The sequence below is a fragment of the Phyllostomus discolor genome, chromosome 14 (assembly GCF_004126475.2).
Source record: "Phyllostomus discolor isolate MPI-MPIP mPhyDis1 chromosome 14, mPhyDis1.pri.v3, whole genome shotgun sequence".
In the NCBI taxonomy this organism is placed as follows: Eukaryota; Metazoa; Chordata; class Mammalia; order Chiroptera; family Phyllostomidae; genus Phyllostomus; species Phyllostomus discolor.
This window is the reverse complement of record NC_040916.2, coordinates 27,034,201-27,058,948: the sequence shown is the minus strand read 5'-3', so window position 1 is coordinate 27,058,948 and position 24,748 is coordinate 27,034,201. Positions and strand designations below refer to the sequence as shown.

Here is a 24,748-nt window from a genome sequence, read left to right as displayed (position 1 = left end):
CGGGCCTCTACCTGGAGGTGAACGGGCGGGCGGAGGGGCCGGATGGGGCGGTGGCTGGGGAAGGTCGCACGGGACGTGGACTGCGGAGCATCCAGGACGCTAGCTCCGACAGCAGGACGGCTGTGACGCGGGCAGGGTGGCGGCGGGGGCCCGGGGGAGCGAGGAGTCCCACGACCCCATTCCGCTGTGTTGGGGGAGCCAGGCGCCCCTGCGGGCCCCCCCGTCACTCAAGGTCACGGGCCCTCGGGGTCGGGGCGTGGGTGAGGGCTGCGAGCCCTTGGTGACCCTCCGGCTGCACTGGGCCCACCTGTGCCTGACCCTCCCCCACCTGGAGAAGGACGGTCACTGTCTCGGAAGTGGGGGGGGGGCTGCTGGCCCTGGGGACGCGGCCGCGGCCACCTCGGGGTCCAGGTCTCAGATGCACAGGACAGGCCCTCGGATCTGCAGGCCCAGTGGGGACAGTCAACGATGGGGGAGATCGCCGTGTGGGAGGGGCTTGGTTGTGAGGGGTGCGGCCCGAGTCTGCCCGCCTGGCCAGTGCTGGGCAGGGGGGGTCACCCTTAGGACGCCGACCCCCGCACGGCCCCGTGGGGCGGCTTGTGGCTGCGTTGCAGGTGTCACGCGGGTCGCAGTGGGACGGGGGGAGGAGCGTGTTGCAGCTGGGATGTTGCAGCAGGCCAGCTCCTGAGACGGGGCGGCAGGCGCCTGGCCAGGCTCTCGGGCAGACATGTGCTTGCCCGGCTCACGTCCTGCCGCAGGGTCTTGGCAGGGCGCCGCGGCCGGGACTGAGACGTCCGTGGGCCCTTCTTCCCCGGGGGGCCTGGGGGTCATTCCCCTGCCGGCAGCCGGGGTCTCCGTGGCCCCGGAGCCGGGGAAACTGGCACCTTGCGAGCGGGACGCAGGGTCCTGCGGGGGGTGGGGGGGGCGTGCAGGTCCCGGCCCCCGTCGGAGAGCCTGAGCGCCGCTGGCGGGAGGGACCCTGTCTCGTCTCTGGGCCTCTGCGCTCCGACGGGGGCTGGCGTTGTCCTCCGGGACAGAGCGGCTCCTGGCCGGGGTCGGCGTCCTCGGGCTCCTGGACGCTGGTGCCCGCGGCCGCGCTCGCTCACGGGCGTCTCTGCTGCTGCCCCCTCCCCCCCCCCAGGATCTTCTACGTCTCCCACGACTCGCAGGACCTGAAGATCTTCAGCTACATCGCCCGGGACGGGGCCAGCAACGTCTTCAGGTGCAACGTCTTCAAGTCCAAGAAGAAGGTAAGGTCACGGTCTCGGGCGCCTGCTCTCGTCCCCTCGTCCCCAGACACGGCCCCAGTGCGCCCCCTCCCTCAGTCTCTCCCTGGTGACGGGCATGGCCTGCAGGTGGGGCGCACGGGGACCCTCTGAGTCCTGGGCTGTCGCCCCTGTGTCCCTCTGGTGTTGTCCTCGGGGCTTCGTGCTCAGCACGCACAGACAGGTGGACAGACCGCCTCCGGCCTGCGCTCTGGAGGGGCTGACCGGGGCCGGCGCCCACGCCAGGGCCCTTGTGGAGGGGCTGCTTGGGGGACTTGGCGTGGGCCAGGGGTGGTGCCGGGAGGCCGCTCCTGCGCGGGCCCTGGGTCCTGCCGCGTCGCTCTCCCCGGCTACTCAGCCTCAGCTCCCCCCGGCCTCCGGCTCCAGGCTCTCTGTCCCTGCGCCACCCCCTGCGGACCCGGGCGGCTGCATGTGTGTGCAGACCCCGGGCCGGGAGCGGGACAAGCGGGGCGTAGGCCCCTCGAGTCCAGAGCCGGCTGTGAGGTGGGCACCCCGCTCCGTCCCCCTCCCCTCCCCCCCATCGGCCCTGTGTGCACGGGCTCCTGCGTGTCCAGTGTCCGCGCCTCCCTCCCTGGCCTGCCCACAGACGCCCCTCGTCCAGTCCACCAGCTTGGGAGCCCAGGGCGGGTGCTCGGGACAGCGCCCGTGGGTGCCTGCTGAGTCAGCTGCGGAACGAGGCTCGCAGTCACCTTGTCCGCACGTACACAGGACTCCGGTTCCCCCGGGGTGCAGGGCCAGCCGGCGACACGGCCACTTAGGGGGAGGACAGGACCTGCATCCGTGACGGACTGTGACTTTGCTGGGGCAGGAAGGCCGGGAGGCCCCTGCAGGCTCGTCTGCTCTGAGCGGACGCCCCCCGCCCCCCGGGGGGCGGTGCTGGCCACGGCGGCCCGTCGGGTCGGGCCCCAGGGAGAAGAGCTGCTGCCCGGTCCCGACCCCCCGGTGGGCCGAGTGGCGGCCTGGCAGCCTGGCGCTGTGCGTGGCGGGCGGTTTGAAGAGACACGTCTGTTCGCCTCGAGGGGAAGTGGCACATCCTTCTGTTTCCACGGAGATGCCCGTCACCGGCATCCCCCCGTGTTCCGGCGTCTCCGCGTGCAGCTGGGGGCTCCTCCAGGTCGGCGTGTCCTCCGCCTCTGAGAGCTGCCCAGCGACTGCAGTCGGCCCGACCCAGCCACCAGGAGCCGTGGGTGTTTGGGGTCCTCACAGCACTGGATGCTGCGGGGCATGGTGGTCATCCTCTCTTGGTGGGGGGACGCCAGCTTCTTTGAGGGCCTCCCCCTGCCCGAGGGGTCCCAGCTGCCCCGTGGCCACGCTGTCCAGGGTGGTGGGATGTCGGGGAGAAGGGCCCCCGGCCCCCAGCCTGAGCGCACCACGGTCTCTGAGGGGCTGTGGGAGCAAACTGGCCATCCGGTGACGGCCCGGGGGCCACGGTGGAGCCCAAGCCCAGCGCCTGCACGTGACAGCTGCTCGGGGCCTGCGCGGGCCTCAGGCTCTGCGGACCGGCGCCCTGGCCTCCCTCCCCTCCCCGCCCAGAGCATCAGAGTGCAGGGTGCGGGGTCAGGCTGTTCCAGGGCTGTCCAGGGAGGAGATTCAACTGCAGAACACGGCAGAAAGGCGGTGGCGTGGCGGGCCCCGGGTGAAGGCGTGCCCTGGGCTGTCGAGCCCACCGGTCTTGGCGGTCCCCACGGCCCTTGGTGGGCGGGGCTCCCGGGCACCTGCCGTGCCCTGCAGACAGGGGACAGCGGCTGAGGAGCCCCTGGCGTGTGAGCCCACTGAGCTCGTGGTGGGTGGCACCCGGGGGCTGATGGCCTCGGCCACACTGGGGGAGCGGTGGGGCCGAGCCGGAGTCGGGGCTTCCGCTCTGTCCCTTCCATGGACCGACTCTTCCCCGGCGGTGGCGACCGCGTCTGGAGTGTGGGGGGGAGGGCAGTGTCTCCACTCTGTGAGTGTGTGCCCTCGGGACACCGTGGGGGCCCCGGCCCCGGTCCCCCTGCACGTCTTGCTCCGCCCCTCGCCGAGGTCCCCTCGCCCCTCACCCGCGTCCCCTCTCCTCCAGAGCCAGGCGATGCGCATCGTGCGGACGGTGGGCCAGGCCTTCGAGGTGTGCCACAAGCTGAGCCTGCAGCACACGCAGCAGAGCGCGGACGGCCAGGAGGACGGGCCGGGCGAGCGGAGCAGCCGAGGCTCAGGGGACACAGGTAGGCGCCCCCGCCCCACGCCGGCCGGGTCCTGAGCAGCGTCTGCGTTCCCTGCCCCTCTGGGCACCCCTCGTGCGCCTGCAGGGGCGTGTGCCCTTCGCAGCGGATGGTTGTCGGGCACACCCGAGGGCACAGCTGCCGCCGCGGGTCTGCCCCCAGGAAGACTGGGCCCGAAGGCCTCTGCAGGGAGCAGAGGGGACGTGAGTGGGCGGTCACCCCCAGAGCGGCTTCTCCTGTTCCTGGACCCGTAGTTCCGTGCCCCCTCGGTGTGGGCGTTACCCTGATGTCCTTGATTTTTCTTTTATCTGACCAGTCCCAGAAGTGGAACTGAAGCGATTAGACACAACTACCCCACGCTGGTGACGGTTCTCTCAGGTCCCAGGGACACAGGGGACCTCTGCCGCGTGGCATTGTCGGCGTCCCCTCCCCCGGGGGAGAGGGCACTGGATCTGCCACAGGTGGAAGCGCCGGGGTCCGTGTTGGGAAACTCTCCAGGCCCCACTCGGGTGCTGGGAGTGGCTCTCCCTGGAGGCCGGGCCGCGGTCCCAGCCAACGGAGGCTGTGCCTGCCCTCCCCGTTGCTGTGTGTCACGTTGGCGCCCACAGGGCCGTGTCACCCTCATGCGGATGTGGGCGTGGCCTGTGGGCTGACTGACGTGAGCTGCGTGGGCCAGGGAGACCCGGGCGGCACCACCTGTCTCCCTGAGCCTTTGGGGCGGGGCCTCCCGTCCCCTCGTCCACTTCTGCAGTCACGCAGCCCCTGCCCAGCCACAGGGCCCTGGACCAACTGCGCTCCCCAGCTGGGGGGGGGGGCCGAGACGACCATCACCCCTGCCCAGGCCCCCACACCCTGTCCCTGTGCACGTCCCTCCCAGGCTCCAGGCTCCAGAGACGGGCGCCGCGTCCCCAGGTTGGAAAGTCGGTGGGCTTGCTGCAGGCCCAGTGAAGGTGTTAGGAAGCGGTGGCGTTCCCTGGCGTGGCCCGGTGACACGGGCGTGTCAGGAAGGACGTGGTTCTTGGGGCCCATCCCCCGCCCTCCTCCTCTGTCCCCGCAGGCTGCCAGCTCCCAGGGGCCGAGAGGGCCACCCCCACCACCGCAGAGGAGACCGACATCGACGCCGTGGAGGCGCTGCTGCCGGGGGCTGACGGCCTGGACTTCAGCCGAGGGGTGACGGACCTGGACGCTGTGGGGAAGGAAGGCAGCTCCCAGGCAGACGCCAAGGTGGGCGGGGCCGGCTGGACGCTGGGCACCACCAGGCCCTCTCAGGCCTCCGGGCTCGCGCGGGCAGCCAGGCCCCAGGGGCACCTGACAGTGGCCTGGGAACGAGAGGGGGGCCTGGAGACCAGCTCCCCACCCCCTGAGGACGGAGCAGACGGCCCGGGGACGAACCATGACAAACGGCCCCCGGCTCCCAGAGGGAGAAGCCCGTCCCCTCTGGGGGCTGGTCACGCTCGCCCTTGCTCCCCTGCCAGCGTCCCGGGGGGGCTTGCTCCTTCACGTGTGAAGCAGCAGCAGCAGAAGTCAGGGTCAGGGCCCCCCGCAGCCCACGCCAGGCAGCGTCTTGTGGGATTGGTCCCTGCCTTCCAGGAGGGGCGGGGAGGAGGGGCTGAGGTGCTTTCCAGGACGGCAGGCTCTGTCCGGGCCCTGACCTCCCCTCCCCCCGTGGCTGTCACCACGAGCGGGTGGCGGCGGCAGCAGCCTGGCACCACGGCCTGCTCCCCCTGGGCCGACCTGGGGACGCAGCGCAGCGCGGGCCCTGAGGATGCCGGCGGGGCCCTGGGGCTGCGGGGCAGCGCTGCCTCGGTCCGCTCCCGCCCCCTGCACCGCCGCGGTGGGGGCCGCGTGGCGGAGAACTAGGTCCTTGCACTCTCAGAGCACACGGAGCCCAGCCACGTGGCACCGGCGGTGCAGGGGGCGGCACTGAGCCGGCTCTTTCCCGTGGGCAGGGCCTCCCGCCCTCGGTCACAGCCCTCGGTCTCAGCCTGGTGTCCGCGTGGACCCCGCAGGTGCCACCTCGGGTCCGAGAGGGCGAGGGCCCCGCAGCGCCTGCGCCCTGGTCATGCTGGGCTTCTCTGCCCCCCCCAGGTGCCGCCCCCGGAGCCCGGGCCCGCAGCCTCGCCCAGGATGCTGCTGCCCCCGGCCTCCGCACCGGACCCGGACCCCCAGACGCCGCTGTCCTCGCGCCACCAGCTGCAGCTCCTGCAGCAGCTCCTGCAGCACCAGCAGCAGCAGACCCAAGTGGCCGTGGCCCAGGTCCTGCTCAGCCTCCTCCCCGCCGCCAGGCTCCGCGCTCAGGGGCTCGACGCGCCCCCCGCCAGGGCGCGGGGCAGGTTTAAAGTCGGAGCGCAGGACCGCACACGCTGAGGCCCGCGCTTGTGGGGGCTGGGGCCTGGGGAGGGGGCCGGGCGCTGGGCGGAGGGTCCCGTGCGTCCCGCTGCATTGGGCTTGGCTGGCTTGGCTGGATGCCGCTGGGCGTGACTCGCGCTGACCTGGGGGCAGGGGCGGCCGATCCCCTCTCCTGCCTGGCTCCCTGCTGGTGGCGGCAGCTGGGCCGTGAGGCCCGCCTTCCAGGAGCTCCGTGAACGTGTGCCCAGCGCCCTTGCAGAGCCCCCCCGTGCGTCCCGCCGCTCCCCACACGGGTCCCCACGCCTGCCTTCGTGCTGCAGGCGTCCCAGGGGGGCTTGGACACCTGCCTGGCCCAGGGTTCCTGGCGGGGGCACTTGACCCCCAGGGGCTCGGCCGCAGTATCGGAGCCACGACGGAAAGACCTGGCTGAGGCCGAGCAGTGGGGTCGTGCGACCCCCAGAGGCTGGTTGGGGGGGCCACTGGTTCGCAGAGGAGGGCGGCCAGGCCCCCCCGCCTCTTGTCCCCCTGTCGAGGGACGCAGATCCGTTCACGGGAGCTGGCGCTGTCCTGGCCGGCTCGGTCAGGCGGGGACGTGACTGGAGGCCCCCAGGCGAGCATCCGTGCCCGCGCCACGAGGGGCCTGGGTGGGGTGCGGGCGTGCAGTCTTCACCCAGGCCGGGCAGGGCCTGGGGGTCGGCCGGCAGCTCCCCGGCACGCGCCGCGCCCTCCCTGCCGTCTGCTGGGGGTCTTGGCTGCAGGGAAAGTGGCCGAGGTCTCCTTCGTCCCCATCGCTGGGTGCCCGCGTCCCCTGGGCAGCTGGGTCCTGACCCACCTTGCGCTGCAGGTGTCCCCGCACCCCTTTCCTCCTCCTGGCACCCCCCCCACCCCCCAGGGCCTGGTCAGGGTCCCTGCCTCCAGGCGGAAACCGTCACCTAACCCGAGGGTGGGCCCCGCCTGCGGGTGTTCCCCGCGCATTTGAAGCAGAAGGGGGTCTGGCGTGCGGGGGCTCCGCACGAGGCAGCTCGTCCTCGCTCTGCCGGTCTCTCCCCTCCCCCTCCCCTCCCCTCCCCTCCCCCCCCCCCCATCGCACCCACTGCGCCGGCGCGGCGGGGGGTGTGTGGGGACCTCCCGCTCGGCCGGGGAAGGACGGTTTCTCGCAGACCTGCGCTCCCGGGGGGGTCTCGTGTCACGCCCCCCTTCACCCTCGAGCCTGTCCGGCTCTGCCTCTGTCCCTGGCCTGAGACCCCCCCAGTAGCCTGAGTCGGTCTCCGACCTTAGCTTCTCCCGTCCCCCCCCCCACAAACTGGTTCTGAGCTGGTTCTGAGCAGCTGCCCCACCCGAAACAGAGCTTGGGCAGAAGCGGTGTCCACCTGCCCACGTTTCGGCTCAGCCTGCGTGTGTGCGCTGTGGACACCAAGCCCCTCTGCCCGCCTTCCCCACGCAGCATGAGGCTTGTCTGGCTGCCCAGCTCCCGCTTTTTAACGCACGGGACGGCCGGGGCTGGGACCGAGGGCCTGGGCGTCCGCATGGCCGTGGGCTGGGCCCTGTGGCCAGCTGCAGCGGGGTCGGCTGCCCACCTTCCTGGCTGCCGGGCCCTGGGGCTCCAGGGGGGGCGTCAGTGCTGCTCAGTGTCGCCGTCTGCCAGCACCCCTCCCCCACACCCCCCCCGCCTGAGCTGAGCCAGGGGGCGGTCCCCGGCGCCGTGGCCGCCTGTGCCGCAGTTAGAGAAGTGTGCTCAGAGCGCTCTGCACCCGGCCTAGGCCCTGTGGTCAGTGCCTGTCCCCACGGCTGCCCCCACGCCCCTGGCCTGGCCCCCACCCTGTGCATGCTGACACGCCAGCCCCCACCTGCATCCGGGCGGGGGGCCGACTGCCGTTCCCCTGTGCCCCTCTGTGCTCCCCGGCGTCAGCCCGGCCCTGCCCCCACTCCCAGCGGAGGAGCTGGCGTCCAGGCAAGTAGGCCAGAGTGAGCAGGCCGGGGTCAGGGTGCAGGACGGGCCGAGGGCGGGAGCCAGAGGGGCGGGGGCAGCGCGGAGCCGGGGCTGGACGCGGAGTGGGCTGTGCTCTGCAGGCCATGCTGGAGTCCGTGTCACTGGAGACCTGGTGGCCCCGGGGAGGCGGTGCTGACGCGTGTGAGACGGGGGCTGGACGACCTGACGGGGCCGCGTGCTGCAGGCGGGGGGGCGTCCGTCTGCAGGGAGGGGTGCGGGTGGGGGGGCTCCCAGACTAGAGCCCCAAGTGTGCTACGGGAGACAGCCGCTCCGGTCGGTGCTTCCGGGCCCACTGGGCCTGGCCGGAGCCGCACGGTGGCTGGAGCCTGAGCCAGGTGTGACCGGCAGCGGCAGAGCCTCGTCCCGGCTGGCCCTGTACAGCGGCAACCCGGGCTTCCGTGTCCCCGGGGCGTGGGAGCCGCCGGGACGCCATCGCCGGCACGTGCAGAGCCGCAGCGCCCCCTCCCTGCTGTGGTCCGCCCGCCGGGAAACGCACTCCCCTGCGGGAGCAGCCGCTTTCCTCCTGGCCCGGGCGCCGGCCGCTCTGTCTGCCTGGACGGGGGCCCTGGCCCCCCGTGAGCCGCTGGCCAGGCTTCGGGGCTGGGCGACGAGGAGGTGTGGCCTGGGGAGAAGGGCTGCCTGCGGGTGCGCAGGGCCACACGGCCCAGCTGCGGCCGGCTCTCCGGCAGCCTGTGCTGGGTGCTCTGGCGTGGGAGCCAGGGGCCCACACCCGCGGGTGGCCGCGTGCGGGGCTCCGCCCTGTTCCCGTGCCCTGAGAGCTTAGGTGCACGTCTCTGCACACCGAAGAGACTAGAGACCACCGTCCGCTCGGGAGACCCCTCCCAGCTGTTCTCCTGTTGCGACCATTACTCGCAGGTGGGAGGCTCCGCCCACCTGCCGTTCCTCTGGGGGCTTCCCCCAGCCCCGCCCTGTTCCTCAGAAGCAGCAGGTCTGGGGGCTCCTTCCCGCAGGCTGCCTTGTCCAGGCCACCGAGTTCCTAGGGACCTTTTCTCAGGGACCTTCTGAAACGCCCTTCAGGGACCTCTTAATGCCCTTCCAGGCACAGGGTCGCCTGGGTGAACGTTGTTGCTGCCCGTGTCCTTGCTTCTCCAAGCCAGGGCCCCCCTGCCCTGAGCTCACCCCCACACCCGGGCACCCAGAGCAGACCGAGCGCCCAGCAGGCGGGGGGCCCGGCCCCGGGTCCGTGGAGATGGGAGGGGCGGGCAGCTGGGACGAGGCTGACACCACAGACGCGACGGCAGGCCTGGCCACGGCCGCCTCGCAGCTCAGGAGGGCGGCGGGGCTCCCCGTCCTCTAGCATCCCGGTACAGGGGACGGTGAGTGTTGGGGGGCGTGGCCGCTGGGAGGGGGTGAGCCCAGGCGGGTCCTGGTACCGGCCGCAGGGCGAGCCCGGGCCAGTTTGTCTGGGACGGAGCGCGGAGGCCCCTCCGGTCCTGGCTGCCACCGGGACCACGTCCTCACTCGTGCTCTGTCTTCTCTCGGCCCCTCGGCCCTGCGCCTCCCGCCCGCAGGTGCACCTGCTGAAGGACCAGCTGGCGGCGGAGGCGGCGGCGCGGCTGGAGGCGCAGGCCCGCGTGCACCAGCTGCTGCTGCAGAACAGGGACGCGCTGCAGCACGTGTCACTGCTGGTCCGGCAGGTGCAGGAGCTGGAGCTGAAGCTGTCGGGACAGAACGCCAGTAAGCCGGGCCCCGCCCGCCCGGACAGCCCCGTCCCTGGGCGCGGGGCGGAGGGGGCGGCCTGGACCACCGTCCCAGCCTGAGGAGCCGGGAGGCCCCCCCGCTGGTCGGGGTGCAGGGTGGAGGGGGGCCCCCCCGACCGCGTCGCGCTGACCCTCGCTCCCTCGTGTCCGCGCAGTGGGATCCCAGGACAGCCTGCTGGAGATCACCTTCCGCTCCGGGGCCCTGCCGGTGCTCTGCGACCCCACGACCCCCAAGCCCGAGGACCTGCCCTCACCGCCCCTGGGCGGCGGCCTGGCCGACCTGGCCCCGCCGGCCGGCAGCCCGCTAGGTAGGCACGACTGCTTGGTGAAGCTGGAGTGCTTCCGCTTCCCCGCGGGGCCGCGGGGCCGGCCGCTGCTGGGCGGCCTGGAGCTGCTGCGGTTCCGGGAGTCGGGCATCGCCTCGGAGTGCGAGTCCACCACGGACGAGAGCGAGGAGGAGCCGCCGCGCCTGCTGCACGTGCGGCGGCACCAGGAGCCGGGCGACACCCTGGACGACGAGATCGCGGTGTAGGCGTGGCCGCGGGGCTGCGCGGCGGCTCAGGGGCAGCGGGCGGGCCCTGCCGGGAGTCTGTGGCTGCAGAGGAGGACGAGGGTCTGCGCCCGAGGGGGCCGTGGAAGACCCTGGAGGGCCGGGGGACCCGCTTCCCCTCCCCCCGTGACCTCGGGAGGGGCGGCCGGGCCTTGCGGAGCCCGGGGCCCCAAGGACAGCCCTCCGCAGCCCCTGCTGCGCGGTCCGGTCGGGAAGGGGACTGCGTGCCGCCTCAGGTGCCTTGTGTCTGGACACCCGCCGTGGCCAGCTGCCTGGCAGGACAGGGCCCCGCCAGCCCCTGCGGCGGTGTGGGGGCCGGACGCTCTGGGTCCCAGTGGGAAGGACGGTCCTCCCGTGTCAGGGTGCCACGGGTCTCTGCTCAGGTCCGTGCGCCCAGGGGGTGTGCCCGTGTCCACCGTGAGCGTGCTTCCCAGGGGGCGGGCCTGCGAGGGGGGGGCGGCCTGTTTGCTGCCGCTCGCATCACTCGGTTCCGACTCTTGTCCCGCCCACCTGCGAGCCCCGCCGTCCGTGTGGAGGGGAGGGGGCTGCTCCCCCGTCCTCTCTGTCTCCTGCCCCCAGGATGTCCCCGTGGAGGCTTTCGCTGCACCTGACCTCTGGGAAAGGCCCCGAGCCCCAGCCCCGCTTCCCGGCGGGCCCCTCTGCTGGGCAGCGGGGTCAGTTCTTGCTGCAAGAGACCGGCACGGGCTGCAAGTGGACGTTGTTGTGCCCACGGCCCAGAGTCACCGCCACCTCAGCCGGGGGCCGCGGCCACGTCCCCCGACGCGTCTCTGGGCCGTCCCGGGAGCGCATTGGCGGTGCTCGCACCTGGCCACCTGGCCCTCGCCACTCGGCACCGGGGGGCCGGGCCGTGAGGACGAGCTCCTCTGTGCGGCCCGGCCCGAGGGAGCGTCCGCCAGGTGGTCTCCCTGGACGGAGGTGACGCAGTGGACAGTGGGACCGAGAGCGGAGGTTGCAGCCGCGTGCCCGTGTGTGGTGCCTGGTGTCGGGTGGGGTGGCGTGTGCGTGCATGCTGCGTGTGCCGTGAGCGTGTGTGCGGGGGCGGGGGTGGTGTGTGCGGGTTGTGAGTGGCAGACGGGAGAGAACGGTGTGTGGGTGTGTGGGTTGCCGCTGGAGGCGGTTTCCTCCGGTGCCCCTGGTCAGAGAGGGTGGTTCTGCCGGCTGTCCAGCTGCCCTTGCTGATTCAGCGTTGGCGGTGGGGGCGGACACGTGAGGGGCAGGAGGGGCTGGGACGTGAGGCCTGGGAAGCCGAGGGACTGCCTGCCGTCAGGCTTCGGGCGGGGCCGACACGGCGGCACGGCGGGCTCCTCCAGGGGCCCCCGGAGGCCGCCAGCGTTGGGAGTTTGGAGACTGGAAGGTCCGGGTCTGAGGCCCCACCTGAGGCCAGCCGGTGACAGTGACGTGGGGGACACTGGGAGAGACGGGTGGGAGGACAGTGCTTCCAGGTGAGTGAAGGGGACCGAGGCGGCAGCGGAGGAGAGGTGACAGCTTTGGGGACGCTGATCCCTGAGCCCCTGGCTTAACCCACCCACGCCTGGCCCTCCGAGAGCACAGGGCTTCCAGACGCCTGGCCGGCCCCAGCCTCGCCCCAGGGGCCCCGACCAGCACACGCCGGGGCGGACCCGGGCTCGGGACAGATCCGGGGGCCTCTCGCTCTGCTAACCGAGTCCTGCCCCCCACCTCCCCGCTTGTCCCCCTGCTCTGCCCCGTGTGGAGGACACATGGACACTGCGGCCAGCCCCCCAGGCCCACAGTGCGGACAGACGGACAGCACCTTTCTGCGGGGCTTCTGCAACAGCCCCGGGCTGCCGGCTCCCTCCGCTGGGGTGTCCTGGGCGGGGGCTGCGTCCCTCAGCCTTGCTGGCCAGGCGCTCGCTGCCCGCAGCCCGTGGGGGGCGCTGTGGGACCCGTGCTCTGGGAAAGCTTGTGTCCTGAAAGTGCACTTACCCTCAACGCTGACACTTGTGGCTTTTGCTAATAAACCTCGCTCGTTTCTGAAGCTTTCCTGACGTCTCCTCTTGCTGCTTCTGTTCCACCTGCTCCTCCTCCTCCTTCTCACTGTCGCCCGCTGCCCGAGCCCTGGGGCGCGCTCTCCAGGCCGCGGTGTGAGGGTGCGTCCGTGCGTGTCTCAGAGGCGGGCGGGGTGTCCGTGGAGCAGCCCGGTGCTCATCCGGGGACGGATAGCTGCTCTTCCCCCGGGCGCACTGCCTCACGGGGACGGTTCTGGTTGTCATGACGAGGGGACGTGGGCAGGGTGGGCGGGTGCCGGGACTCTGTCCGCTCTCGAGGGTGAGACGCCGTCAGCTCGGCCTGCCTGGCTCCAGGCCGCGCTCGGGTGGGCGGCGGCGGCCGGTGTGAGCGCTTGAGAAACGTGACCTCGTGGCTGTGTGGTCGGAGCCGTCACTGAGACCGAGAGCACCAGGTGACCGTCCCTCGGGGTTCCTGACGGGACGTCTCCACGGGAGGCCGCTCGGGCCCAGCTCGGGCCGGGCCTGGCAACCTCTGCACCCGGCTCGGGCGGGCTGCCCCCGCCGGCCGGAAGGACCCCGGCGCGGGGCCGAGGGGCTCGGCAGCAGGAGGGGAGTGCGGGACGTGCGGGCGAAGGCGGGAGCGCCGGCGGGTGGGAGAAGCCGAGAGGCTGGCCGGGGTGGTCAGCCGTTCTGACGGCCGGGGGCTGGTTCGGCCGGGGGCTCGGGCCGTAGGGACGTCGAGTCATGACCGGAAGCCGCGCGGGGGCGCTGCCTGGTGACCAGAGGCAGGGTTCTCGCGGGCCCCCCGGGAGGACGACCGCACGCAGCCGCACAGAGGGGCCCCGTGTGCTGTGCTTCAGCCGGCCCTCCCTTCGGCGAGCCCGGCGGCCCGGCCATGTGACCGCCCGCGGCCTCGCGAGCAGGCACACCACCCTCCCCGCGCTGCCCCGCCCCATCCCTCCCCGCGCCATCCCTCCCCGAGCACGCCGGAGCCCTCAGACGGCACCGAGGTTCGTGGTGCCAGTGGAGACCCCACGCTGGCAGGAGAGGGCGCCCCCCCCCCCAGTCCCCTCGGGAGCACCCCCGCAGGGCGGGCGAGGGCTGGTCCCGGGGGGCTGGCGTGTGAGGGTGGCAGGCCTCACGCTCGAGCGGCATCGGGGTGCCCTGCAGGCCTGGGAACCTTCACCCTTTGGGGTCCCCAGAGCTGACAGTGCCAGTCCGGGCTCCTCAGGCTGAGAACTCACTGCCCTCCCAGTGGACCCCCCCCAAACCGTAGGTGCCATCGATAGGGGGGAGAGAGGGAGAGGAAAACGGACGGGCGGGCCTGGATGCGGGCCGGGTTGCCAGGCAACAGGGAGCCGCGCGCAGGGGCGGGCGTGGGGCCGGCCGCCAGCAGGTGGCGCCGGGTGACTCGGACCGGACGGAGCTGTGGTAACGGATTTATTGGTCTCTCTCCGGAGCCTCGCAGGCCCAGCCCCCGCAGGCCGGGCCCCCAGGCTACTTGTGGGCCTGGCAGCCGCCCAGGGGCGAGGACAGCCTGTCGGCCGGCCGGGCCCAGAGGGCCTTGAGCTTGCGGTAGAAGACGCGGCAGCTGAAGCCCTCGCGGGAGCCGCCGCGCACGTGGCCGCGCAGGGAGCGCAGGGTGGGGTACATGCGGCAGCAGGCCGCGCACTGGAAGCCGCTCTGGGGGGCCCGCGGCCCCCGGGAGGCCCGCAGCAGGTCCTGGGGCGTGATGTGGTCCGCGGCGTCCGGCCCGGGCCTGGGGCTCGCGGCGGCCTCCCGGGGGCAGGTGTCGTCCGGGGAGGACGCGGAGGAGCAGGCGCTGTCGGCCGCGTCCTCGGGCGGGCGGCCGTCCCCCCGGCCCTCCTCCCGCGGCAGCTCCGGGAGGCCCGGGGCCTCGGGCCGGCTCTCCTTGTCCAGGCACACGAAGTAGCTGTACGGGGAGAACCAGGGCCGGTAGATGGTGCAGCTCCGCCTGGGCCGCGCCCCGTCCGGGGGCTCCCCGAGCACGCAGTCTGCAGAGGAAAGGGCGCCTGAGGGGCCGGCAGGCCGGCCGGGTGGGGCAGGGCCTCGGGCTCGGAGAGCAGGGAGCCTCTAGGACCCCTCCCCTTCCTGCGCCCACCCCCCAGCCCTCCCGCCACTGACAGCAGCTCGGTCCCTGGTAGGGGCTCCCCGGCACGGTGCCCTGGTGCCCTCGGCGTGCTCCCTCTGGGACAGACACGGACGGGGGCGGCGGGCTGAGGCCCCGCTGCCCCGGGGTCGTGGACGTGGCCCTTGTTCCCCTCCGCTGTCCCTGCCCCAGCCCACCAGGCGGGAGGCGGGAGCCGGTCTCCGGCAGCCTGGCAGTCGGGACAGGAGTCGGCACAGCCTGCAGTCTCGGGGGGTGGGGGGGGCGCAGAGAGGAGACTGCAGGGAGGAGGCAGCCCTGGGCGCCTGTCCTGTGCCCGCCCGTGGGGCTCACCTGGCGAGAGCACCACCCCGTGCCGGAGAGCGCTGCTCGTGTGTGGCGGCGGTGGCGGGGCCCGCACTGGGCTGGGCACCTCCGTGGGGGACGTGGGCTTGGCAACGTCTGGGGGCAGACGAGACGTTATGGGTTCTGGGTGCTGAGCGAGCCGGGGGTCCTCAGCCCCCTTCCCCCTCCTGTTCAGGCTCGCAGGCCTGACGCTGAAAGGCCTGGCGGGCCCCTTCGAGGACCGGACCGGGAGCTGGTTTCCCCGAGCGAAGCCCCTCCCATCCCCAGCAGCTGCTGTCGCACCCGCATGGCCCCTGGCACTCCGGCCCCCGGCCCGGCCCTGCCCGGTTCGTGCCCAGGTGGGCGGCGTCCCCCGGTGGGCCGCGGGCGTCGGGGGTGGGGCCTGGTAGGGCCGCGGAGGGCCGCAGCCCCGGGCTCGCGCGGCCCCAGAGCTCACCGGGCAGGCTGGTGGCCCGCGGGGCCTGGAGGCCGGGCAGGGCGGTCAGAGCTGAGCAGGAGGCCCGGGGCCCCGAGATGCTGAGCAGCGAGAAGCGCTCCATGCCGTCCCTGCCGGGGGCGCGGGACACACACCTGCCCCTCGGGGTGCCGGGTCGTCCAGACGACCGCGTTCCGCGCGCCGGCGACATCACAGGAGGCCCCGCGGTTCCGCTCGGCCGCTCTGCCCCCGGGGCCACACGTGCTCAGCCCCGTCGCCTGGCTCCGGGCTCCTCTGTCCCACCGGCCGCCGCCGGCTCGTCTGTCCCCTTCCTCCCACAGCCGGCGAGGTTTCGTCCCGTGCTTCAGCCTGCGTGTGTTGTTGGGGGTACGTTCTACACCCCCCACACGTGTCTTGGAGGTAGCTCCAGGCTTACAAAGAGGCTGCGAGTGCGAAGTGCGAGCCGAGGACGCCTGTCGGCCCTGCACCCAGGAGCTGCCTCTCAGGGACCGTGTCCCTGCGTTTCCGTCCCGTTCGCTGCCCCCCTGCCCCCTGCCCCCGCCCCCCACGGCCTGGGTGCCGCGTCGGCTTCCCTGACCGTTCAACTGCTGACAGGAGGTCCCTTTCAGGCCCAGACGTCACTGCGTTTCCTGGGCAGAGGGGCCCAAGGCCGTGCCGGGGTCAGCACCCTCCGTCTGCAGCAAACGACCACCTCCCCCAGCGCTGGGCGGGGCCTGAGCAGCCTCCCAGGGGCTGGACCCCGAGCGCCGGCCCGTCACGACCGGGTGCCCTCGGCACCTACCTCGCCTCGCTCTCCGAGGGCCCAGGCGTGTGCCGTGGACGCTGGCCCATGTGGAGGGCGGCGGGGGGCGGCGGGGGGTGTGGGCCTCTGCGGCCCCCAGGTGTTGTCCCGCCCGTGCCTGAGCTCAGGGCCCAGGTGCCGGCAGGGCGGGGAGGGACTCCGGGTGCCTCCGCGTGGCCGAGCCCTGGTCCCCAGTCTGCCCTGAGGCCCGCACGGCGCTGGGCAACCCCCCAGCCCCCAGTGGCCTGCCGCGTTCCTTCCTTTGGGCAGTCGGCACGGACACGCCCTCCTGGCCTGGGGCCGGGGGTCTGCTGGGCAGTCGTCAGGGCACGGCTCCACTCTGGCGGGGGGTTGGCGTTGGTGGGACCTGGCCCTCCGGGGTCAGTGCGTGGGGCGGGTCCCTGTCCCCATGGGGGGCTGTCGGGGGGCTCCGCTGCCACATAAACTGTCTCTCTCGTTTGCTTCCCGCCTGCTGTCCGAGCCGGTCTCGGCTGCTCAGGTAAGATCCCGCCCTCCTTGGGGGGACCGTGCATGTGGGGGTCCCTCTCAGCCCCAAGCCCCTGGTCCTAAGGAAGGTGGGACAGAGTTTCACCGGCAGGGACCGGGCCCATCATTTCTGTCTTGGGGGGTGGGGGAGCAGTGAAGGAGCCCTGGTCAGGGAGGAGGGTGGCTTCTCTCTGCCGGAGCCCAGGAGCCCCTGCGGCCTGTCCCCAGGCGGGCAGCAGGCGGCGGGTGGGGGCTGGCTGGGTGGCGTTCATAGACCTGAGGAGGCTTGGGAACAGCCCCTGCACGGCCGGCCTGCGGTGCAGTCGGCGTTAAACTGTCCGCATCAGCACTCAGCGCTGTTAAACCGGCTTGTCCCGAGCCCGCCGCCGAGGCCTCCGGGGAGCGCCCCAGAAAAGGAGCGCCCACGCGGCCATGTCCCCCCAGGTCACCGCAGACACACGGCGGTGTCCCCGGGCGGCTGCCCCGGGGTGCGGAGCGCGGCCACACGCTGCCTCCAAGCTCCCTGACTGCCCGGCCCGGGCTGGGTGCCTGGGCACCCACGCGGCCGGAGGCCGGAGGTCGCGCACGCTCCTCAGAAACGGTTTCGGACACGGAGACCGCAGGGGCTCCCCCTCGGCACGTCCGCGGGCAGGCGCTGCGGAGCGACCGCGTCTGCTCTGAGCCTGCGCGGGGAGCGCCGGGGCGGCCGGGGGCTGTCGGAGCACAGCGGGGGCCTGTCCACTCCGGCGTCCGCGTCCACACGCCTCCGGCTGCAGGGGACGGCGCCGAGCCTCCCGTCCAGGGGCCTTGCGGCTGGCGTGCGGTGTCAGGAGCACCGAGAAAGGACGGGGGAGTGGGGGGGGGGCAGGCAGCTCGCCCCCCGAGAGAGGACGCAGGCCGCCCGCTCGCCCGCCTGCCTGGGGAAGAGCCGGGGGTTGATGGGCCGGTTCGGGGCGAGTGGGGGCCTCTGCCCATGGGGCGGGCCTGCACCCCACACCCGCCAGTCCCACACGGGCGTCCCACGGACGCCCTCCTCCGGTCCCCGCCCATCCCCCTCGGCGGGGCACTCCCTGCGCAGGGGGCACGACTGTGGGGCCTGTCCTGGGGGGTAGTTTCCACGCCGCCGCCTGCTGCCCCACGTCCTTTAGAATGTGGCTTCCTGGGCTGCGGGCTCCCGGGCCCCGGACCGGGCAGCGCAGGGCCGAGGGCTGCCGCTCGCACGAGGTCAGCAGAGCAGACCCACGCCCTGACCGCATGCGCTCCCGGGAGGCCTGGTGAGGACAGCAGCCTGCGGCCTGCCCAGACCCACGGTGCTGGGACGCCGGTCAGGACGGGCCCCTGGCTGCTCCCGGGGCCCCGGGCGGGCCTGTCTGCGTGGGGGACTGCGTGGGCTCTGGGCGAGTGGGGCTGGCCGGCGTAGAGCTTGGGACCCCGGCCGCCCCCGTGACGGACCCCGAGCCACAGGCTTGGCCTCCACAGCTCTCCACCTGCACGCAGAGTTTGATTCAAGGTGTTTATCAGGCACCTACTGTGCGCCAGACCAACTCGGGCAGGCTGCTGCAGGTGGAGATGAGTGGGCCAGCCCCCGCTCTGCAAATTTTGTAGCCTGGTGGGCCCACGCCAGCCCTTGGAGGGACCCGGTGCAGCCAGCACGGGGCCACCAGGGCCACCAGGCAGCTTAGGTGGTCCCGAGGGCACGCAAGGGCCCAGTGAGCCGGCGCCGGTCCCGCTCCTGCCTCAGGGCGCCCGTCCCCAGCTCCACCACCCCCCTCCCGGGGGGCTGCAGCCCCTGCTCGTCTTCCCTGGACTGCGTGCACACGGGCCTTCCGGTGGTGCAGGGCCCAGTGCCGGCCTCACGTGAGCCCCCCTGCACCATGCCATCCCAGGCCCACTGCGCGCTCGTGCTCACGGGGCTGGTGCCCGCATGGTGCGGGGGGGGGGGGGGGGGTACGGGTGTGCCGGGGAAGGCAGATCGGAGGGCGGGGTTGGCTGGGCCAGGCGGGCCCCAGTCTCCAGTCTGACGCTCCCGCCGGGAATCTCGCTGGCCCTTTGGACGTCTGCAGACCCCTGGGCAGGTGCCAGTCCTGGGCGTGGGGTCGTCGGGGAGGGCCGGGCACGCACACCGCGGCCCACAGCCCCTCCGCTCACCCGCCGCCCCGCCTCTGTTGCAGTGGACCACAGCGTGTTCCAGAACCTGAACGCGTCCCTCACGCCGGAGCTGCAGCCCGGCCGCCCTGGGCCCCGCTCGTCCCGGCCAGCGGCCCCGTTCCCCGGGTCTGCGGGGCCCGGCGGGCCGGGTCTCCGGGCGGGCGGCGGCCAGCACCTGAGGAGCCTGGGCAGAGCCGTGGGCGCCAGGGTGGGCGACCTGCTGCGCCGGCGGGAGCCCCGGGGCCCGGGCAGTGCGGGCGCCACGGAGGTCAACCGGACGGCGGAGGTCAGCTGGACGGCGGAGGCCCGGCTGGCGGGCGCGGCCGACGAGGAGGACGACGGGTGAGTGCCCCCCTCCCCACGGTGCCCCCGCAGCACCCGTGTCCGCCCCGGAGCCGCCCCGATCTCCGAGCGAGCACGTCCCAGCCGGAGCGGCTGCGGCACACGCCGCCCCTGAGCGCCAGAGAGGGGGCAGGCGGGGTCGGGGCGCGGCCCGGCCGGCGGGCACATGGCGGGGACGGGCTGCCATGGCCGCTGTCACCATCGCCCTTGCAGGTCCGCCGGGCCGGACGCCTTCCCGCGGCTGGAGCCCCCGCCCCCCGCCGGCCGGAAGCGGACCCCCCGGGCCCTGAAGACCACGCAGGACATGCTGATCTCCTCCCAGCCCGTCCTGAGCAGCCTGGAGTGCGGGGCGGAGCCGCCCCTGTCCCCGGGGCAGCCCCAGGACCCTCCTCCCAGCGCCCAGCCTGCCCCAGCGGACGCCGCCCAGCCGGAGGCCCCCGGGGAAGCCGCTGTGCCCAACGGCGAGGCGCCCCTGTCGGTGCCCGACCTGATCCACCAGGACGGCCAGGACGAGGCCAAGCTGAGGGCCGGCGAGTGCAGCGGAGCCCCGCCCCCGGGCCCCAGCGAGAGCAACGGCCTCCCACCCGGCCCGAGTGCCCTGGGCCTGGCCGAGCGACAGGACAGCAACACCCGTGCCGGGGCGCGGACCCGCAGCCTGGACTCAGAGGGGCCGCACCCCGACCTGCTCTCCTTCGAGTAGAGCCCCGATCTGCCCTCTGACCCCCCACCCCCAACCCCCTCCGGCCTCAGGGATGCGCTGGGCCAGGGGTCAGGCAGGGCCAGGAATGACGGGGTTGGCTTGAGGAGGGGCCGGGCCCGGAGAGCCGGCCCGGACCTCAGCCTGCCCCCTGAGCCCCGAGGCTGCTCGCGGGCCAGGCCCTCGCCGCGTCCCCCGGAGCGGCCCCGGGGGGTGCCATCAGCTCCAGCTCCAGCTCCCCGGTGTGCGCCACCTGCAGCAGCACCCACGCTGACCAGGTCTGGGGGGCCCGGGAGCTTGGCATTCGGGGCCTGGTCCCCAGAGAGCCCAGGGCAGACCAGACGCGGGGCCAGGCCACTGTCCAGGGCTCCCTGCCGCCCGAGGCGGTGAGTCCCGGGTCCGAGCAGGCGCGTGTGGCCCGGACGGACAGAGGTGGGGGCGCACGCGGTCTCAGGGAGGCGCCGCCTGGGCTTGGCGGCCGGGGTCGGCCCTGGCGCTGAAGTGGCCTTGTGGCCCCGGCTCTCCCCGGGGGCCCCCGCCTGCCTTTCTGGTCCCGGAGCCACAGGTCCCCACTCCTGCCTCTGTGAGCAGCTGAGGGGCTGGCGTGCCCCCCCCCCCCGTGACTGCCCTGCTCCTGTCCTGTGCCCCCAGGGGTCCCATCCTGCCACCCTCCTGTGGCCAGAAGACCCCGTCGGGGGCGGCCCCTTTGCAGCACGAAGAGGACGTCCCTGCCCTTGAGCAGGTGGCCTGTCCGGGGCTTGTCCCCTGCGGCCCCTCTCGGCCCGGCCTCTCGTCCGAGCGCCCGTGACCCTGCTGAGGGCGGGGCTCGGGGCTGCCCTGCCCCAGGCCCTGTCCATGGCCCACGTCCACCCCCATCTGACCGCCCTGCGGGCGGCGCGGCCACAGCCCTGAGGGCGGCTGGCGGGGGGGCCAGTGGGGGCTCTGTGTCCCCGAGGGCGAGTCGGGGCGCTGCCTCTTCTCCCCGCCCCCGCTCCCAGACCTGAGGGTGGGGGTCAGGGTCCGAGTCCCGTAGGGGGTGAAGTCGGTCAGGCCTGTCACCGTTGTCGGCTGCGGAAGGACAGGCGTCGCGCCCTCGGGGCAGGAAGAGGACAGCAGCGCTGTCCGGGGAGTTTTCTAGAGATTTTGTATTTATGTTTTCAGTAGTTTCCGGATAGGAGACGGCACAATAAACGACCTCTCTGGTCTCGCTGGCCTGGTCTTTCTCCTGGCGGGTGGGGCGGCCAGCTGTCCGGACCCGGCGTGTCTCTGAGAGTGTGGGTCCCGAGAGGACACGGCCAGGGAGACCGCCGGCCTCGGGCCCGGAGACGGCCCTGCCCTGTGGCCGGACGCGGGGAGGTGTCCTCTGCCCACCGGCCGCCTCGTGGGAGGCGCTCGGACAGGCCGGTGCGTGCAGGTGAGACCCCGGGGGCAGGGAGGGAGCAGATGCCTGGGGTGTGCTGTGGTCCAGCCACTCTTCAGGGTGGATTTACCAGGCGACATTTGGCCGATGGTTTGCTCAGGGACCTCAGGACGAGTCGGTGACGTGGCGTCTGTCTGCTGCGGCCCCCACCCCCGAGACCCCGAGGCCCCCCTGTGGCCCTGTACTCGCCCCCCCGCCCCCTGGGGAGACCCCACCGGGGCCTGAGAGTCGGCCCAGGGCTGCTCTCGGTTCTGGGTCCCGCGAGCGAGTGAGGCCGTTCCGGTTCCGTCCTTCCCGCTGTCCGAGGTGTTCCACCGAGCACGGTGTGCTCCGCCCCTCCCCAGAGCGGCGTTTATCGGAGAAGACCCGGGAGACACTGTGCTGGGACAGGGACGCCTCGGTCCCCCTCAGAGAGGCACCTCGGGGGGGCCCCACCAGCGCCCCCGATTGCCGTCCGCCTGCCCCGTCCCCTCTGCCTCTCCTTCCCCCACCCCGCCCGCCCGTCCGCTCCTGGAACGTCCTGTGTGTTGTTCCAGCCAGGGCACTGCCCCCTGGTGCGGGGAGCCGCCACCTCCTGGGGCCCTCCCGTGGGTCTCGGAGCTCCTCCCGGGGGGGGAGTGGCCACGTCACCTCCCTGCGTCACTCCTCGGTCCCCAGCCGCCCACTGGGCGCGTCACGGGAGGTGGGCAGTGGTGCACTGCGAGTGGAGCTCCGAGTCTGTCCTTCTGCTCGGGCGATTTCACGTTTGTGTGCGGGCGCAAGCCTGCTGGACGGACGGTGTGGGCCGGGCCGGGCCGCGCCCTTCCTGGGTCTCCCACAGCCCACACGCGGCCCCTGCACCGGAGGGTCGAGCAGGGAGGAGGCAGGGAGGGCCCCTGGAAGTAGGACGTGGTCAGTGGGCCCTGTGCCCTCCCGTCCGTCCAGCCTGAGCCCTGCGGCTCTGAGCCCTGCGCAGGGCACCTCACTGTGCAGCCGGCAGAGGCGGCCACCAGCCTGCAGCCTCGCACGGAGAGGCCACACGTCTCTGCCGGGCACCCGCCCCGCCAGCTGCCGCGTCTCCAGCTGCTCCGAGTCCCAGTGCCTAGCAGCTGACCTTCCCCATGGGGGGCTTTGCTGGGAGCGGGTGCTTCGTCGCTGTCTCCCTGGAGCTCCTCTGCGTCCAGTGCTGGTCGGTGCACGTGTCTGCTTTCCGCGGGAACCCGTGCGTGGGAGGCCGGCTCCCGCTCGGCCCTCTTGTCAGAGGCAGCCCTCCCGCGTCCAGAGAGACACGTGCAGGGTCTCCTGAGACCATGCTCACGGGGTAGCTATGTTGGCAGCGCCATTTTGTAGATGGGCAAACTGAGGCTGGGAGGACTAAGCACGTCGCCTTACAGCGGATCAGAGGCAGAACCTGGAGGCCTGTGTTTTCGACTTGGGGGCCGGTGCCCCCCTGTCACACGAGCCAGGGGATTCCGGGGCCGAGTGTGACGTCACCGACACCGAACAGTCACGTGGCCTGGGGACTTCGGGCCCTGAGGCAGCGGGACCAGGAGGAGGGCCTCTCCCGGGGCTCACCTGTGCTCGCCGGGCCCACCATGCCCACCGACAGCCCTTTGCTCTCGGAGCTCCGCCCCCACATTCGGGCCGGGGCCGAGGGAGTCCAGCACCTTGTCCCAAGTCACCCACCTGTGCAGGGCCCAGCGGCCCCCGGGCCCTGGAAGACACCCGCTCTCAAGGGCTTCAGGGTGAGCCTGCCCTGCACGTGGCAGGGACTGGCCTGAGGGCAGTGCAGGACGATGTCTGTGCCCCTCTCGCTGGCTGGGCGCCCGCCCGCAGGCCCCTGCCCCCTGCAGGGAGCGGGCACCCCCGCTCCGTGGGCCCCGGGGTGCCTCGCCAGGCTGAACACAGTCCGCGCTCGCTCGCTCGCTCGCTCAGTGGCTGGCTGACCCCGTGGGGCTGGCTGGACGCGGTTTCCCTGCGGCAGGAGCTCGGACTTGGGCTCCGTGTTCCGTTTCTCGTGTGTCCCACGCCCGGGGACACACTGCATTTTGTGGCAATTCGGGACGGGAGGCGCTGGGGCTGGGCAGTGCTCACAGGTCCTGGGCAAATGGAGTTCTCGGCGAGCATCGGGGGTCGGGGGTCGGGGACGCGGTCTGGCCCCGAGAGTTCTGGGCGGGAAAGAGAGGAGGGGGACCCTGGTCCCGGTCCCGGTCCCGGTCCCCGACGCTGGGCTGCTGTGCTGATTCCAGACCTCACTCCCGAGAGTCAGTGATGAACGTCCCCCCCCGCCCCCCCCCCCGTGAACTTGCTTCTCTCTTTTGTTCCAGAAATAACCCCACTTCAAAAAACACACAAGAGCACAGGGGAGCCTTTTTAGTCACGGAACAGAAGACGTCACTGCGCATACTTGGGTGCGTGACCTTTTCTGTCAGCACGCCTTCCCTTGTGTCATCAAAGGTGACGTCCCCCACCCGTCGCTGTGGCCGTGTCACTACACACGCACCGGAGGAGGGGGGTGTGCGCGTTTGGGGATAGGAAGGAGGGACCTGTCCCCGTGGCGGCGACGGCAACATTTACCGTTTTCTCGTTGGCCAAGGAGTAGCCCCCAGTAGCTCAGGATCGGTCCCCCAGGAAGGGGGGGGGCCGGAGGGAGATGCGTGAGCTTCGTTGTGGCAGCGGAGGTGCGTCAGCGTTTCAGAGATGAGACACAGGAAGCCTGCGGTGAGGTGCCGGCAGCTCTGGCGTCTGGTGCGGCCCCTTCCTGGGGTGCCCACGGCCACACCCCACCCACCCCGTGTCCTCACAGCCCTTGGGGGGCTCCAGCGTCACTTCAAGGGCTTAATCCCCTCAGTGTCGCCCCCCCCCCCCCCCCAGGCTTCATGGGAGCTGTCACCTCCCAAAGGCCCCTCCTCAAACACCATCGCCCTGGGGGGCAGAGCTTCAGCCCGGGGGTGGGGGTGGGTGCACACAGCCAGCTGGCCTCAGTGGCAGGTGCATTTCAACAGGACAGATTATAACAACCGTAAGCATACCCAGCTCACCACGGAGAGGGTCTCAGGTTGGAAGAAAATTATGTTCGGCGATGTTTTGTCTACAGAAGACAGTCAACATGAAAGATTTTTTAATAAATGAAAATAAAGTTTTGGAGAATGTCATTATCCTGGGAAAGTATGAATTAGAAGGAAACCAGGATATGATGCAAAATACAACTAAAGGCAAAAAACTTTAAGAGACAAAGAGAAACACTTTGTAAACTAAATGAAACAGATCGAGATGATAAAATAGTTACAAGAAGACATCCACTTGCTCTGGCCGGTGTGGTGCAGTGGGTGGGGCATCAAAGTGCAAGGTCACCGGTTCGAGTCTCGGTCAGGGCACAGGCCTGGTTGTGGCCTCAGCCCCAGTTGGGTGTCCGCGTGAGAGACTGACGTTCCCCTTCCTTTTTCTCTCCCACACTTCCCCTCTAACAGTGAATAAATGACAAAACCTTCAAAATCCACTTAAAAGTAATAATAGAAAAATATTATGAACTATATGTTAATAATTGAGAAAACAGTCAGTCCAAACATGGATACATTCCTGGAAAAACAAAGAATGGCAAAACTGGCAACATAATTGAGTAAACTGGGGAGAACTGGAGATACTGAGAGTCCTGAGACGCCCCGCACCCCCTTGCCCACGGGCCTCAGACGCAGTTTCGCAAGAACGGAAATGAACATTGAAGGTGCAGGGGGGCCCTCCTCACCTTCCAAAGGTGCCGCAGCAAACCAGCCGGGGACAAAGACGGCGGGACTCGCTGTGTGCGGCTGGAATGTGGTGATGCGGTCAAGTCCAGCTCCACGCAGATTGTGAATTTTATTAAGTTTTTAGGAAATTTTATTTACTTTTAGAGAGTGGGAAGGGAAGG

The 24,748-nt window shown here is 71.9% G+C and overlaps 2 protein-coding genes across 9 annotated transcripts in view; one reads left to right on the top strand and one right to left on the bottom strand.

Moving 5' to 3' along the window:
* The window catches only part of LOC114489426 (nitric oxide synthase 1 adaptor protein), a 71,257-nt gene extending 50,544 nt beyond the window's left edge, over positions 1-20,713 (top strand). For 2 of the 8 annotated variants that reach the window (XM_036015162.1, XM_036015164.1), the window contains 8 exons: positions 1,142-1,250; positions 3,343-3,484; positions 4,539-4,705; positions 5,570-5,737; positions 9,353-9,518; positions 9,697-9,849; positions 18,427-18,745; positions 18,959-20,713. In XM_036015162.1, coding sequence (XP_035871055.1) covers positions 1,142-1,250; positions 3,343-3,484; positions 4,539-4,705; positions 5,570-5,737; positions 9,353-9,518; positions 9,697-9,849; positions 18,427-18,745; positions 18,959-19,445 — 1,711 coding nt within the window. In that variant the 3' untranslated portion in view covers positions 19,446-20,713. Of the gene's footprint in view, positions 1-1,141; positions 1,251-3,342; positions 3,485-4,538; positions 4,706-5,569; positions 5,738-9,352; positions 9,519-9,696; positions 10,254-18,426; positions 18,746-18,958 lie in introns of those variants that run through there. The other 6 variants (XM_036015163.1, XM_036015161.1, XM_036015159.1 and 3 more) reach the window with 6 other exon arrangements.
* On the bottom strand, positions 13,193-15,096 carry SPATA46 (spermatogenesis associated 46). Its single transcript, XM_036015738.1, has 4 exons — positions 14,743-15,096; positions 14,541-14,648; positions 14,299-14,447; positions 13,193-14,173 (listed from the first exon to the last, which is right to left on the bottom strand). Exons 1-4 carry the CDS (start codon positions 15,089-15,091, stop codon positions 13,577-13,579), a joined length of 1,203 nt encoding a protein of 400 aa, XP_035871631.1. The 5' UTR covers positions 15,092-15,096; the 3' UTR covers positions 13,193-13,576.
* Positions 20,714-24,748: the final 4,035 nt, after the last annotated feature.

Excerpts from the sequence above, each read along its gene's own strand:
- SPATA46 (XM_036015738.1), bottom strand. The coding sequence starts at position 15,091 with ATGGAGCGCTTCTCGCTGCTCAGCATCTCGGGGCCCCGGGCCTCCTGC. Across the intron at positions 14,649-14,742 it reads GGCCCGCCAGGCCTTTCAGC|ACGTTGCCAAGCCCACGTCC; the intron begins GTCAGGCCTGCG and ends GTCTGCCCCCAG. Across the intron at positions 14,448-14,540 it reads CGGGGTGGTGCTCTCGCCAG|GCTGTGCCGACTCCTGTCCC; the intron begins GTGAGCCCCACG and ends CCGAGACTGCAG.